This window comes from Haemorhous mexicanus (genome assembly GCF_027477595.1).
Source record: "Haemorhous mexicanus isolate bHaeMex1 chromosome 35 unlocalized genomic scaffold, bHaeMex1.pri SUPER_35_unloc_6, whole genome shotgun sequence".
In the NCBI taxonomy this organism is placed as follows: domain Eukaryota; kingdom Metazoa; phylum Chordata; class Aves; order Passeriformes; family Fringillidae; genus Haemorhous; species Haemorhous mexicanus.
Window position 1 is genome coordinate 25,431 of NW_026775992.1, and position 12,264 is coordinate 37,694.

The following is a 12,264-nucleotide window of genomic DNA, read 5'->3' on the forward strand; positions in this document are numbered from 1 at the left end:
TAGGGGGGGTTGGAAGGGATTTGGGGCAGTTTTGGGGGGGGTTGGAGGGGATTTGGGGCACTTTGGGGGGGGTCTGGGGGGGATTTGGGGCAGTTTGGGGGGGATTTGGAGGGGATTTGGGGCAGTTTTGGGGAGTTGGAAGGGATTTGGGGCAGTTTTGGGGGGGTTTGGAAGGGATTTGGGGCAGTTTGGGGGGGATTTGGGGGGCATTTGGGGGTTAGAGGGAGTTTAGGGCAGTTTGGGGGGAATTTGGGGCAGGTTTGGGGGGGTGGAGAGGATTTGGGGGGGTTTGGAGGGGGGATTTGGGAGAGTTTGGGGGTGTTGGAGGGGGTTTGGGGCAGTTTTGGGGGGTCTGGGGGGGAATTTGGGGCAGTTTAGGGGGGATTTGGGGCAGTTTTGTGGGGATCGGGGGGGTTTGGAGGGGGGATTTGGGGGCGTTGGAAGGGATTTGGGGCAGTTTCGGGGGGTTGGAAGGGATTTGGGGCAGTTTGGGGGGGATTTGGGGGACGTTTGGGGGTTAGAGGGAGTTTAGGGCAGTTTGAGGGGAATTTGGGGCAGGTTTGGGGGGGTTTGGGGAGGGTGGAGAGGATTTGTGGGGGTTTGGAGGGGGGATCTGGGAGAGTTTTGGGGAGTTGGAGAGGATTTGGGGCAGTTTGGGGGGAATTTAGGGCAGTTTCGGGGGGGATTTGGGGGGGTTTGGGGCAGTTTGGGGGGAATTTGGGGCAGTTTTGGGGGGATTTGGGGGCGTTTGGAGGGGGGATTTGGGGGCGTTGGAAGGGATTTGGGGCAGTTTTGGGGGGGTTGGAGGGGATTTGGGGCAGTTTGGGGGGGATTTGGGGGGCATTTGGGGGTTAGAGGGAGTTTAGGGCAGTTTGGGGGGAATTTGGGGCAGGTTTGGGGGGTTGGAGAGGATTTGGGGGGGTTTGGAGGGGGGATTTGGGAGAGTTTGGGGGGGTTGGAGGGGATTTGGGGCAGTTTGGGGGGAATTTGGGGCAGTTTCAAGGGGGATTTGGGGGGGTTTGGAGGGGGGATTTGGGGGCGTTGGAAGGGATTTGGGGCAGTTTGGGGGGGTTGGAGGGGATTTGGGGCAGTTTGGGGGGAATTTGGGGCAGTTTAGGGGGTATTTGGAGGGGATTTGGGGGGTCTGGGGGGGATTTGGGGCAGTTTGGGGGGGGTTGGAGGGGATTTGGGGCAGTTTGGGGGGAATTTGGGGCAGTTTCGGGAGGATTTGGGGGGGTTTGGGGGAGTGGAGAGGATTTGGGGGGGTTTGGAGGGGGGATTGGGGGGGTTGGAAGGGATTTGGGGCAGTTTTGGGGGGGTTTGGAGGGAGTTTGGGGGGAATTTGGGGCAGTTTTGGGGGGATTTGGGGGGGTTTGGAGGGGGGATTTGAGAGGGTTGGAAGGGATTTGGGGCAGTTTTGGGGGGGTTGGAGGGGGTTTGCGGGGTTAGAGGGAGTTTATGGCAGTTTGGGGGGAATTTGGGGCAGTTTTGGGGGGATTTTGGGGGGATTTGGGGCAGTTTGGGGGGGATTTGGGGGGGTGGAGAGGATTTGTGGGGGTTTGGAGGGGGGATTTGGGGGCGTTGGAAGGGATTTGGGGCAGTTTGGGGGGGATTTGGGGGTGTTGGAAGGGATTTGGGGGGCTTTGGGGAGGTTGGAGGGGATTGGGGGCAGATTTGGGGGGATTGGAGGGGATTTGGGGCAGTTTTGGGGGGTTGGAGTGGGTTTGGAGCAGATTTGGGGGAGGTTTGGAAGGGGTTTGTGGGGTTGGAAGGGATTGGGGGGAGGTTTGGGGGGATTTGGGGGAGTTTGGGGATGGATTTGTTCTCCCCGTGTTTGTCCTCTCCATGTCCCTTGCTGTCCCCGTGATGTCCCTGCTTTCCCCATGTCCCCAATGTCCCCAATCCCCCCGATGTCCCCAATGTCCCCGATGTCCCCAACGTCCCCGTGGTGTCCCCAGGCCCTGGAGCGGGCCGGGCGCCCGGCGTCGCCCCCGGAGCCGCCGGACTCGGAGGGGGAGGAGAACGTGGGCTGGAGCAGCGTCAACCTGGCCGAGGAGAGGCAGCACCAGGACGTGAGGGGCTCAGACGGGGGGCAACACCCCCAAAACGGGCTGGGGGACCCCCGAAACGGGCTGGGGGACCCCCGAAACGGGCTGGGGGACCCCCTAAATGGGGAGAAACACCCCAAAACGGGCGGGGGGACCCTGGAAATGGGGAGAAACACCCCCAAAATGGGCTGGGAGACCCTGGAAATGGGAAGAAACATCCCAAAAATGGGGAGAAACACCCCAAAAATGGGATGGGGGACCCTGAAATGGAGAAAAACACCCCTAAAACAGGCTGGGGGACTCCGAAACGGGCTGGGGGACCCTGGAAATGGGGAGAAACATCCCAAAAATGGGATGGGGGACCCTGAAATGGAGAAAAACACCCCTAAAATGGGATGGGGGACCCTGAAATGGGCTGGGAACCCTGGAAATGGGGAGAAACACCCCCAAAACGGGCTGGGGGACCCCCTAAATGGAGAAAAACACCCCAAAAATGGGATGGGGGACCCTGGAAATGGGGAAAAACACCCCAAAACGGGCTGGGGGACCCCCTAAATGGAGAAAAACACCCCTAAAATGGGCTGGGGACCCCCTAAATGGAGAAAAACACCCCTAAAACGGGCTGGGGGACCCCTTAAATGGAGAAAAACACCCCAAAAATGGGATGGGGGACACTGAAATGGGATGGGAGACCCTGGGAATGGGGAGAAACACCCCAGAAATGGGATAGGGGACCCTGAAAATGGGGAAAAGACCCCAGAAATGGGATGGGGGACCCCCTAAATGGGGAGAAACACCCCCAAAATGGGCTGGGGGACCCCCTAAATAGGGAGAAACACCCCCAAAACGGGCTGGAGACCCCCTAAATGGGGAGAAACACCCCCAAAACGGGCTGGGGGACCCTGGAAATGGAGATAAACACCCCAAAAATGGGCTGGGGACCCCCTAAATGGAGAAAAACACCCCAAAAATGGGATGGGGGACCCCCTAAATGGGGAGAAACACCCCCAAAATGGGCTGGGGGACCCTGGAAATGGGGAAAAACACCCCAAAAATGGGATGGGGGACCCTGAAATGGAGAAAAACACCCCTAAAACGGGCTGGGGGACCCTGAAATGGGGAGAAACACCCCAAAATGGGCTGGGGGACCCCAAAACGGGCAGAAACACCCCCAAAATGGGCTGGGAGACCCCGAAACGGGCTGGGGGACCCCCGAAACGGGCAGAAACACCCCCAAAATGGGCTGGGAGACCCTGGGAATGGGGAGAAACATCCCAAAAATGGGGAGAAACACCCCAAAAATGGGATAGGGGACCCTGAAATGGAGAAAAACACCCCAAAAATGGGATGGGAGACCCCCAAAACGGGCTGGGGGACCCTGGAAATGGAGAAAAACACCCCAAAAATGGGATGGGGGACACTGAAATGGGATGGGAGACCCTGGGAATGGGGAGAAACACCCCAGAAATGGGATAGGGGACCCTGAAAATGGGGTGGGGGACCCTGAAATGGGCTGGGGGACCCCAGAAATGGGACAGGAGACCCTGGAAATGGGGAGAAACACCCCAAAAATGGCAAAAGGAACCTCAAAAATGGGACGGGGGACCCCGAAAATACGAGCGAGCTGAAGTTTTGGGGTGGAAATGGCCAACTTTGAAACTAAAGAGGGGACCCTACAAATGAAATCCCAAAATGGGGGAAATCTCCTAAATGAGAGACCCCAAAAATTTGGGGGGAAAACCCCAAAATTGAAGAGCCAGAGTTGGACACCCTCAAAAAAAAAATAAAAATTGGGGAGACCCCAAAAAACCGAGACCCTAAAACAGGGACACCCCCCAAAATGGGCTCACCCCAAACTCCCCCTGGGGGGTTTTTTTTGGGGGTTTTCTGATTTTGGGGTGCCCCCTGAACCCCCCCAAATTTTATTTTTTTCCAGTTCTCAGCCTCGTCCACCACGATCCTGGACGAGGAGCCCATCGTGAACCGGGGCCTGGCGGCGGCGCTGCTGCTCTGCCAGAACAAAGGTCGGGGTCTGGGGGGAATTGGGGGGGAATTGGGGTCATTCCGTGGGGTTTGGGGGGAATTGGGGGGAATTGGGGGGATTTTGGGGTCCTTCAGTGGGGTTTGGGGGGAATTTGGGGGATTTTGGGGTCATTCTGTGGGGTTTGGGGTCGGTTTGGGGGGAATTCGGGGGGAATTCGGGGGGTTTGGGGGTCCTTCCGTGGGGTTTGGGGGGAATTGGGGGGAATTTGGGGGGTTTTGGGGTCATTTTGTGGGGTTTGGGGGGAATTGGGGGGAATTTGGGGTCCTTCCGTGGGGTTTGGGGTCGGTTTGGGGGGAATTTGGGGGGAATTTGGGGGTTTTGGGGTCATTCTGTGGGGTTTGGGGTCGGTTTAGGGGGATTTTGGGGTCTTTCCGTGTGGTTTGGGGTCAGTTTGGGGGGAATTTGGGGGGATTTTGGGGTCCTTTGGTGGGGTTTGAGGGGAACTGGGGGGATTTTGGGGTCCTTCCGTGGGGTTTGGGGTCTGTTTGAGGGGAATTTGGGGGGAATTTTGGGGTTTTGGGGTCCTTCCGTGGGGTTTGGGGTCGGTTTGAGGAGAATTCGGGGGATTTTGGGGGATTTTGGGGTCATTTTGGGGGGTTTGGGGTCGGTTTGAGGGGAATTTGGGGGATTTTGGGGTCCTTCCGTGGGGTTTGGGGTCTGTGGGGGGAGTTTGGGGTTCTTAATGTGGGATTTGGGGGAAATTTTGGGGTTTTGGGGTCCTTCCGTGGGGTTTGGGGGGAATTGGGGGGATTTTGGGGTCCTTCCGTGGGGTTTGGGGTCGGTTTGAGGGGAATTTGGGGGGAATTGGGGGGATTTTGGGGTCCTTCCGTGGGGTTTGGGGTCAGTTTGAGGAGAATTTGGGGGATTTTGGGGTCCTTCTGTGGGGTTTGGGGGAAATTTGGCGATTTTGGGGTCCTTCCGTGGGGTTTGGGGTCATTTTGGGGGGAATTTGGGGGGAATTCGGGGGATTTTGGGGTCCTTTGGTGGGGTTTGGGGGCTGCAGGGGGAGTTTGGGGTTCTTAATGTGGGGTTTGGGGGAAATTTTGGGGGGATTTTGGGGTCCTTCCGTGTGGTTTGGGGTCTGTGGGGGGAGTTTGGGATTCTTACTGTGGGATTTGGGGGAAATTTGGGACTTTTGGGGTCCTTCGGTGGGGTTTGGGGGGAATTGGGGGGATTTTGGGGTCCTTCCGTGGGGTTTGGGGTCTGTGGGGGGAGTTTGGGGTTCTTACTGCAGGATTTGGGGAAAATTTGGGGGTTTTGGGGTCCTTCAGTGGGGTTTGGGGGAGGTTTCGGGGGAATTGGGGGGATTTTGGGGTCCTTTGGTGGGGTTTGGGGTCAGTTTGGGGGGAATTTGGGGTCCTTCAGTGGGGTTTGGGGGGAATTGGGGGGAATTTGGGATTCTTAATGTGGGATTTGGGGGTTTTGGGGTCCTTCCATGGGGTTTGGGGGAGGTTTGGGGGGAATTGGGGGGAATTCGGGGGATTTTGGGGTCCTTCTGTGGGGTTTGGGGGCTCCAGGGGGAGTTTGGGGTTCTTACTGCAGGATTTGGGGGGAATTTGGGGGTTTTGGGGTCCTTCAGTGGGGTTTGGGGTCGGTTTGAGGAGAATTTGGGGGATTTTGGGGTCATTTTGGGGGGTTTGGGGTCAGTTTGAGGGGAATTTGGGGGATTTTGGGGTCCTTCCGTGGGGTTTGGGGTCTGTGGGGGGAGTTTGGGGTTCTTACTGCGGGATTTGGGGGAAATTTGGGGGTCCTTTGGTGGGGTTTGGGGTCGGTTTGGGGGGAATTTGGGGGATTTTGGGGTCCTTCGGTGGGGTTTGGGGGGAATTTGGGGGCAATTTGGGGTCCTTTGGTGGGGTTTGAGGGGAATTGGGGGGAATTTGGGGTCCTTCCGTGGGGTTTGGGGTCTGTTAGGGGGGATCTGTGGCAGAGTTTGGGGTTCTTACTGCGGGATTTGGGGGAAATTTGGGGGTTTTGGGGTTTCTTCGAGGAGTTTGTGGTCAGTTTGAGGAGATTTGGAGAGGTTTGGGATCTTTTTTGTGGGGTTTGGGGTCCTGGGGGGGGTTTGGGGTCCTTGGGGGGGATTTGGGGTCCTGGGGGGGTCCTTGGGGGGTCCCTGTGGGGTCTCACGAGTCCCCCCCGTGTCCCCTCCCTGTCCCCAGGGCTGTTGGAGACCACGGTGCAGAAGGTGGCGCGAGTGAAGGCCCCCAACAAATCCCTGCCCTCGGCCGTGTACTGCATCGAGGACAAGATGTGAGTGTCACCTGTGTCACCTCAGTGTCACCTGTGTCACCTCAGTGTCCCCTGTGTCACCTGTGTCACCTCGGTGTCATCTCTGTCACCCCCACAAACCTCCACCACCCCCCGTCCCTGCCCTCGGCCGTGTACTGCATCCAGGACAAGATGGGAGTGATGTCACCTGTGTCACCTCAGTGTCCCCACTGTCACCTCAGTGTCCCCACTGTCACCTGGGTCACCTGGGTGTTACCTGCATCATCCCTTGCATTGCCTCCTCTGTCACCTGGACCCTCCTGATGTCCCCCCCTGTCCCCAAAGGTCCCCAATGTGTCCCCAGGGCCATCGATGACAAGTACAGCCGCCGGGAGGAGTTCCCAGTGCTGTCCCCAGTGTGTCCCCAATGTGTCCCCAATGTCCCCAATGTGTCCCCAATGTCCCCAGGGCCATCGATGACAAGTACAGCCGCCGGGAGGAGTTCCCAGTGCTGTCCCCAGTGTGTCCCCAATGTGTCCCCAATGTCCCCAGTGTGTCCCCAATGTCCCCAGGGCCATCGATGACAAGTACAGCTGCCGGGAGGAGTTCCCAGTGTGTCCCCAATGTGTCCCCAATGTCCCCAATGTGTCCCCAATGTCCCCAGGGCCATCGATGACAAGTACAGCCGCCGGGAGGAGTTCCCAGTGCTGTCCCCAATGTCCCCAATGTCCCCAATGCGTCCCCAGGGCCATCGATGACAAGTACAGCTGCCGGGAGGAGTTCCCAGTGCTGTCCCCAATGTGTCCCCAATGTGTCCCCAATGTCCCCAATGTGTCCCCAGGGCCATCGATGACAAGTACAGCCGCCGTGAGGAGTTCCCAATAGTGTCCCCAATGTCCCCAATGTGTCCCCAATGTCCCCAGGGCCATCGATGACAAGTACAGCCGCCGGGAGGAGTTCCCAATGTGTCCCCAATGTGTCCCCAATGTCCCCAATGTCCCCAGGGCCATCGATGACAAGTACAGCCGCCGGGAGGAGTTCCCAGTGCTGTCCCCAATGTGTCCCCAATGTCCCCAGGGCCATCAATGACAAGTACAGCCGCCGGGAGGAGTTCCCAGTGCTGTCCCCAATGTGTCCCCAATGTCCCCAGGGCCATCAATGACAAGTACAGCCGCCGGGAGGAGTTCCCAGTGCTGTCCCCAATGTCCCCAATGTGTCCCCAATGTCCCCAGGGCCATCAATGACAAGTACAGCCGCCGGGAGGAGTTCCCAGTGCTGTCCCCAATGTGTCCCCAATGTCCCCAATGTGTCCCCAATGTCCCCAGGGCCATCGATGACAAGTACAGCCGCCGGGAGGAGTTCCCAATAGTGTCCCCAATAGTGTCCCCAATGTGTCCCCAACGTGTCCCCAATGTCCCCAGGGCCATCGATGACAAGTACAGCCGCCGGGAGGAGTTCCCAATGGTGTCCCCAATGTCCCCAATGTCCCCAATGTCCCCAGGGCCATCGATGACAAGTACAGCCACCGGGAGGAGTTCCCAGTGCTGTCCCCAATGTCCCCAATGTGTCCCCAATGTGTCCCCAATGTCCCCAGGGCCATCGATGACAAGTACAGCCGCCGGGAGGAGTTCCGGGGTTTCACGCAGGATTTCAAGGAGAAGGACGGCTACCGGCCCGACGTCAAGATCGAGTACGTGGACGAGACCGGCCGCAAGCTCACCCCCAAAGAGGTGGCGTGTCCCCAACCCCCCCTCGGTGTCCCCAACCCCCCCTCGGTGTCCCCAACACCCCCTTGGTGTCCCCAACCCCCCTCAGTGTCCCCAACCCACCACAGTGTCCCCAAAACCCCCCATGGTGTCCCCAACACCCCCATTGTGTCTCCAACCCCCCTCGGTGTCCCCAACCCCCCTCGGTGTCCCCAACCCACCCTCGGTGTCCCCAAAACCCCCCTCGGTGTCCCCAAAGCACCCCTCGGTGTCCCCAAAACACCCCCACGGTGTCCTCAACCCCCCCATGATGTCCCCAACCCCTCATGGTGTCCCCAACATACCCCTCGGTGTCCCCAACCCACCACGGTGTCCCCAAAACACCCCTCAGTGTCCCCAAAACCCCCCTCGGTGTCCCCAACCCACCCTTGGTGTCCCCAAAACACCCCTCGGTGTCCCCAACCCCCCTCAGTGTCCCCAACCCACCACAGTGTCCCCAACCCCACCACGGTGTCCCCAAAACCCCCCTTGGTGTCCCCAAAGCACCCCTCGGTGTCCCCAAAACCCCCCTCGGTGTCCCCAACACCCCTGTGGTGTCCCCAACCCCCCCTCGGTGTCCCCTGCTGTCCCCTGACCCCAAAATGTCCCCAAACCCCCCCCGGTTACCCCAAAGTCTCCCGCGCACCCCTGGTGTCCCCAACACCCCCTCCAGTGTCCCCCCCGCTGTCCCCAATGTCCCCAAGCCCCCAATGTCCCCTTGCTGTCCCCACTGTCCCCACTGTCCCCAGTGTTCCCAATGTTCCTGATGTCCCCAACATTCCTGATGTCACACTGTCCCCAATGTCCCCCCGATGTCCCCAATGTCCCCAACATTTCCAATGTCCCTCCAATGTCCCAGATGTCCCTTTGCTGTCCTCGCTGTCCCCAATGTCCCCAACATTTCCAATGTCCCTCCAATGTCCCAGATGTCCCTTTGCTGTCCTCGCTGTCCCCAATGTCCCCACAGTGTCCGCAATGTCCCTGATGTCCCCCTGCTGTCCCCAATGTCCCCCTGATGTCCCCAATGTCCCCACTGTCCCTGATGTCCCCAAGCCCCCTCTGTCCCTAATGTCCCCCTGATGTCCCCAATGTCCCCACTGTCCCCACTGTCCCCAATGCCCCCACTGTCCCCAATGTCCCCAATGCGTCCCCAATGTCCCCAGTGTGTCCCCAGTGTCCCCAATGTCCCCAATGTGTCCCCAGTGTCCCTGCTGTCCCCAATGTGTTCCCAGTGTGTCCCCAATGTCCCCAGTGTCCCCAATGTCCCCAATGTCCCCAATGTCCCTGCTGTCCCCAGTGTCCCTGCTGTCCCCAGTGTCCCAATGCCCTTGCTGTCCCCAGTGTGTCCCCAATGTCCCTGCTGTCCCCAGTGTCCCTGCTGTCCCCAATGTCCCCAATGTCCCCAATGTCCCAATGCCCCTGCTGTCCCCAGTGTCCCCAATGTCCCCAATGCATCCCCAATGTCCCCAATGTGTCCCCAATGTCCCCACTGTGTCCCCACTGTGTCCCCAATGTCCCCAGTGTGTCCCCAATGTCCCCACTGTGTCCCCACTGTGTCCCCAATGTGTCCCCAATGTGTCCCCAATGTCCCCACTGTGTCCCCACTGTGTCCCCAATGTCCCCAATGTCCCCACTGTGTCCCCAATGTGTCCCAAATGTCCCCAATGCCCCTGCTGTCCCCAGTGTCCCTTGCTGTCCCCAGTGTGTCCCCAATGTCCCCAATGTCCCCAATGTCCCAATGCCCCTGCTGTCCCCAGTGTCCCCAATGTCCCCAATGCATCCCCAATGTCCCCACTGTGTCCCCAATGCGTCCCCAATGTCCCCAATGTGTCCCCAATGTCCCCAATGTCCCCAGTGTGTCCCCAATGTCCCCAGTGTGTCCCCAATGTGTCCCCAATGTGTCCCCAATGTCCCCACTGTGTCCCCAATGCGTCCCCAATGTCCCCAATGTGTCCCCAATGTCCCCAATGTCCCCAGTGTGTCCCCAATGTCCCCAGTGTGTCCCCAATGTGTCCCCACTGTGTCCCCAATGCGTCCCCAATGTCCCCAATGTGTCCCCAATGTCCCCACTGTGTCCCCAATGCGTCCCCAATGTCCCCAATGTGTCCCCAATGTCCCCAATGTCCCCAGTGTGTCCCCAATGTCCCCAGTGTGTCCCCAATGTGTCCCCACTGTGTCCCCAATGCGTCCCCAATGTCCCCAATGTGTCCCCAATGTCCCCACTGTGTCCCCAATGTGTCCCCAATGTCCCCAGTGTCCCCAATGCGTCCCCAATGTCCCCAGTGTGTCCCCAATGTCCCCAATGTGTCCCCAATGTCCCCAATGTCCCCAATGTCCCCCCTGTGTCCCCAGGCCTTCCGGCAGCTCTCCCATCGCTTCCACGGGAAGGGCTCGGGGAAGATGAAGACGGAGAGGAGGATGAAGAAGTTGGACGAGGAGGCGGTGAGGGGCACCTGGGGGGGCTGGGGCAGTTTGGGGGGATTTGGGGGGGTTTTGGGGGGATTTTGGGGATTTTGGGGGAATTTTGGGGCTTTTTCGGGGAATTTTGGGGGTTTTGGGGGGGTTTTGCCAGGGGATCTTTGGGGGATTTTTGGGACCCCTCCCATGCTGCCATTGGGGTTTCCACTCCAGTTTTGGGGTCCTCACTCCAGTTTTGGGGTCTCCATTCAAATTTTGGGGTCTCCATTCCAATTTTGGGGTCCTCACTCCAATTTTGGGGTCCCCACTCCAATTTTGGGGTCTCCACTCCAATTTTGGGGTCTCCACTCCAATTTTGGGGTTTCCACTCCAATTTTGGGATCTCCACTCCAATTTTGGGGTTTCCACTCCAATTTTGGAGTCTCCACTCCAATTTTGGGGTCCTCACTCCAATTTTGGGGTCTCCATTCCAATTTTGGGGTCTCCCCTCCAGTTTTGGGGTTTCCACTCCAATTTTGGGGTCTCCATTCCAATTTTGGGGTCTCCACTCCAATTTTGGGATCTCCACTCCAATTTTGGGGTCCTCACTCCAGTTTTGGGGTCTCCCCTCCAGTTTTGGGGTCCTCACTCCAGTTTTGGGGTCTCCACTCCAATTTTGGGGTCTCCACTCCAATTTTGGGATTTCCATTCCAATTTTGGGGTCTCCACTCCAGTTTTAGGGTCTCCACCCAGTTTTGGGGTCTCCATTCAAATTTTGTGGTCCTCACTCCAGTTTTGGGGTCTCCACTCCAATTTTGGGGTCTCCACTCCAATTTTGGGGTCCTCACTCCAGTTTTGGGGTCTCCATTCCAATTTTGGGGTTTCCACTCCAGTTTTGGGGTCTCCATTCCAATTTTGGGGTTTCTACTCCAATTTTGGGGTTTCCACTCCAATTTTGGGGTCTCCACTCCAATTTTGGGGTCTCCATTCCAATTTTGGGGTTTCCACTCCAATTTTGGGGTCTCCATTCCAATTTTGGGGTTTCCACTCCAATTTTGGGGTCTCCACTCCAATTTTGGGGTCCTCACTCCAATTTTGGGGGTTTCACTCCAATTTTGGGGATTCCACTCTAATTTTGGGGTCTCGTGCTTCTGCTGAAAGTTTGGACTCCAAATTTTGGGGTTCCCGGGATGCTTTGGAGGTCGTTGGCCCAAATTTTGGGATCCTCCCGGCTGATTTTGGGGTCTCCTGGAGGTTTTTGGGGTTCCCCCAGTTCCCCTGGAGAATTCCAGCCCAATTTGGGCACCTCCAGCCCGGTTTTGGGGTCTCCCCGAGGTTTTGGGGTCTCCCCGAGGTTTTGGGGTCTCCAATTCCCCGGCCATGGGATCGGGGGATTCCCTTGGGATTTTGGGGTTTTTTTCCCCTGGAATTTTTTGGGGAATTCCCAGAGTTTTTGGGGTCCCTCTCTGATTATGGGGTGCAGCCCCCAAAGAAGGGAGCCCCCATGTCCCCCTCAGTGTCCCCTCAGTGTCCCCATGGGGACGGCAGCCCCCAAACCCCGGGGGGTTTCCTTTGGAATTCTGGGAATTTTCTGGGGTTTTTTGGGGTCATTCCCGGGGTTTTTGGGGTCCTCCTGATTTTGGGGTCCCTCTCTGATTATGGGGTGCATCCCCCAAAGAAGAGGAGCCCCAATGTCCCCCCTCAGTGTCCCCTCAGTGTCCCCATGGGGACGGCAGCCCCCAAACCCCGGGGGGTTTCCTTTGGAATTCTGGGAATTTTCTGGGGTTTTTTTGGGGTCATTCCCGGGAGTTTTTAGGATCCT

General features: G+C 58.0%; 1 protein-coding gene across 1 annotated transcript in view; it reads left to right on the forward strand.

The window, feature by feature from the left end:
* Nucleotides 1-12,264, forward strand: part of SART1 (spliceosome associated factor 1, recruiter of U4/U6.U5 tri-snRNP) — a gene marked incomplete at its 5' end in the record, with an annotated part of 40,939 nt that overhangs the window by 24,674 nt on the left and 4,001 nt on the right. Inside the window, 5 exons of the mRNA XM_059837457.1 lie at nucleotides 1,959-2,072; nucleotides 3,985-4,072; nucleotides 6,252-6,342; nucleotides 7,895-8,030; nucleotides 10,398-10,487. Coding sequence (XP_059693440.1) covers nucleotides 1,959-2,072; nucleotides 3,985-4,072; nucleotides 6,252-6,342; nucleotides 7,895-8,030; nucleotides 10,398-10,487 — 519 coding nt within the window. The remainder of the gene's footprint in view (nucleotides 1-1,958; nucleotides 2,073-3,984; nucleotides 4,073-6,251; nucleotides 6,343-7,894; nucleotides 8,031-10,397; nucleotides 10,488-12,264) is intronic.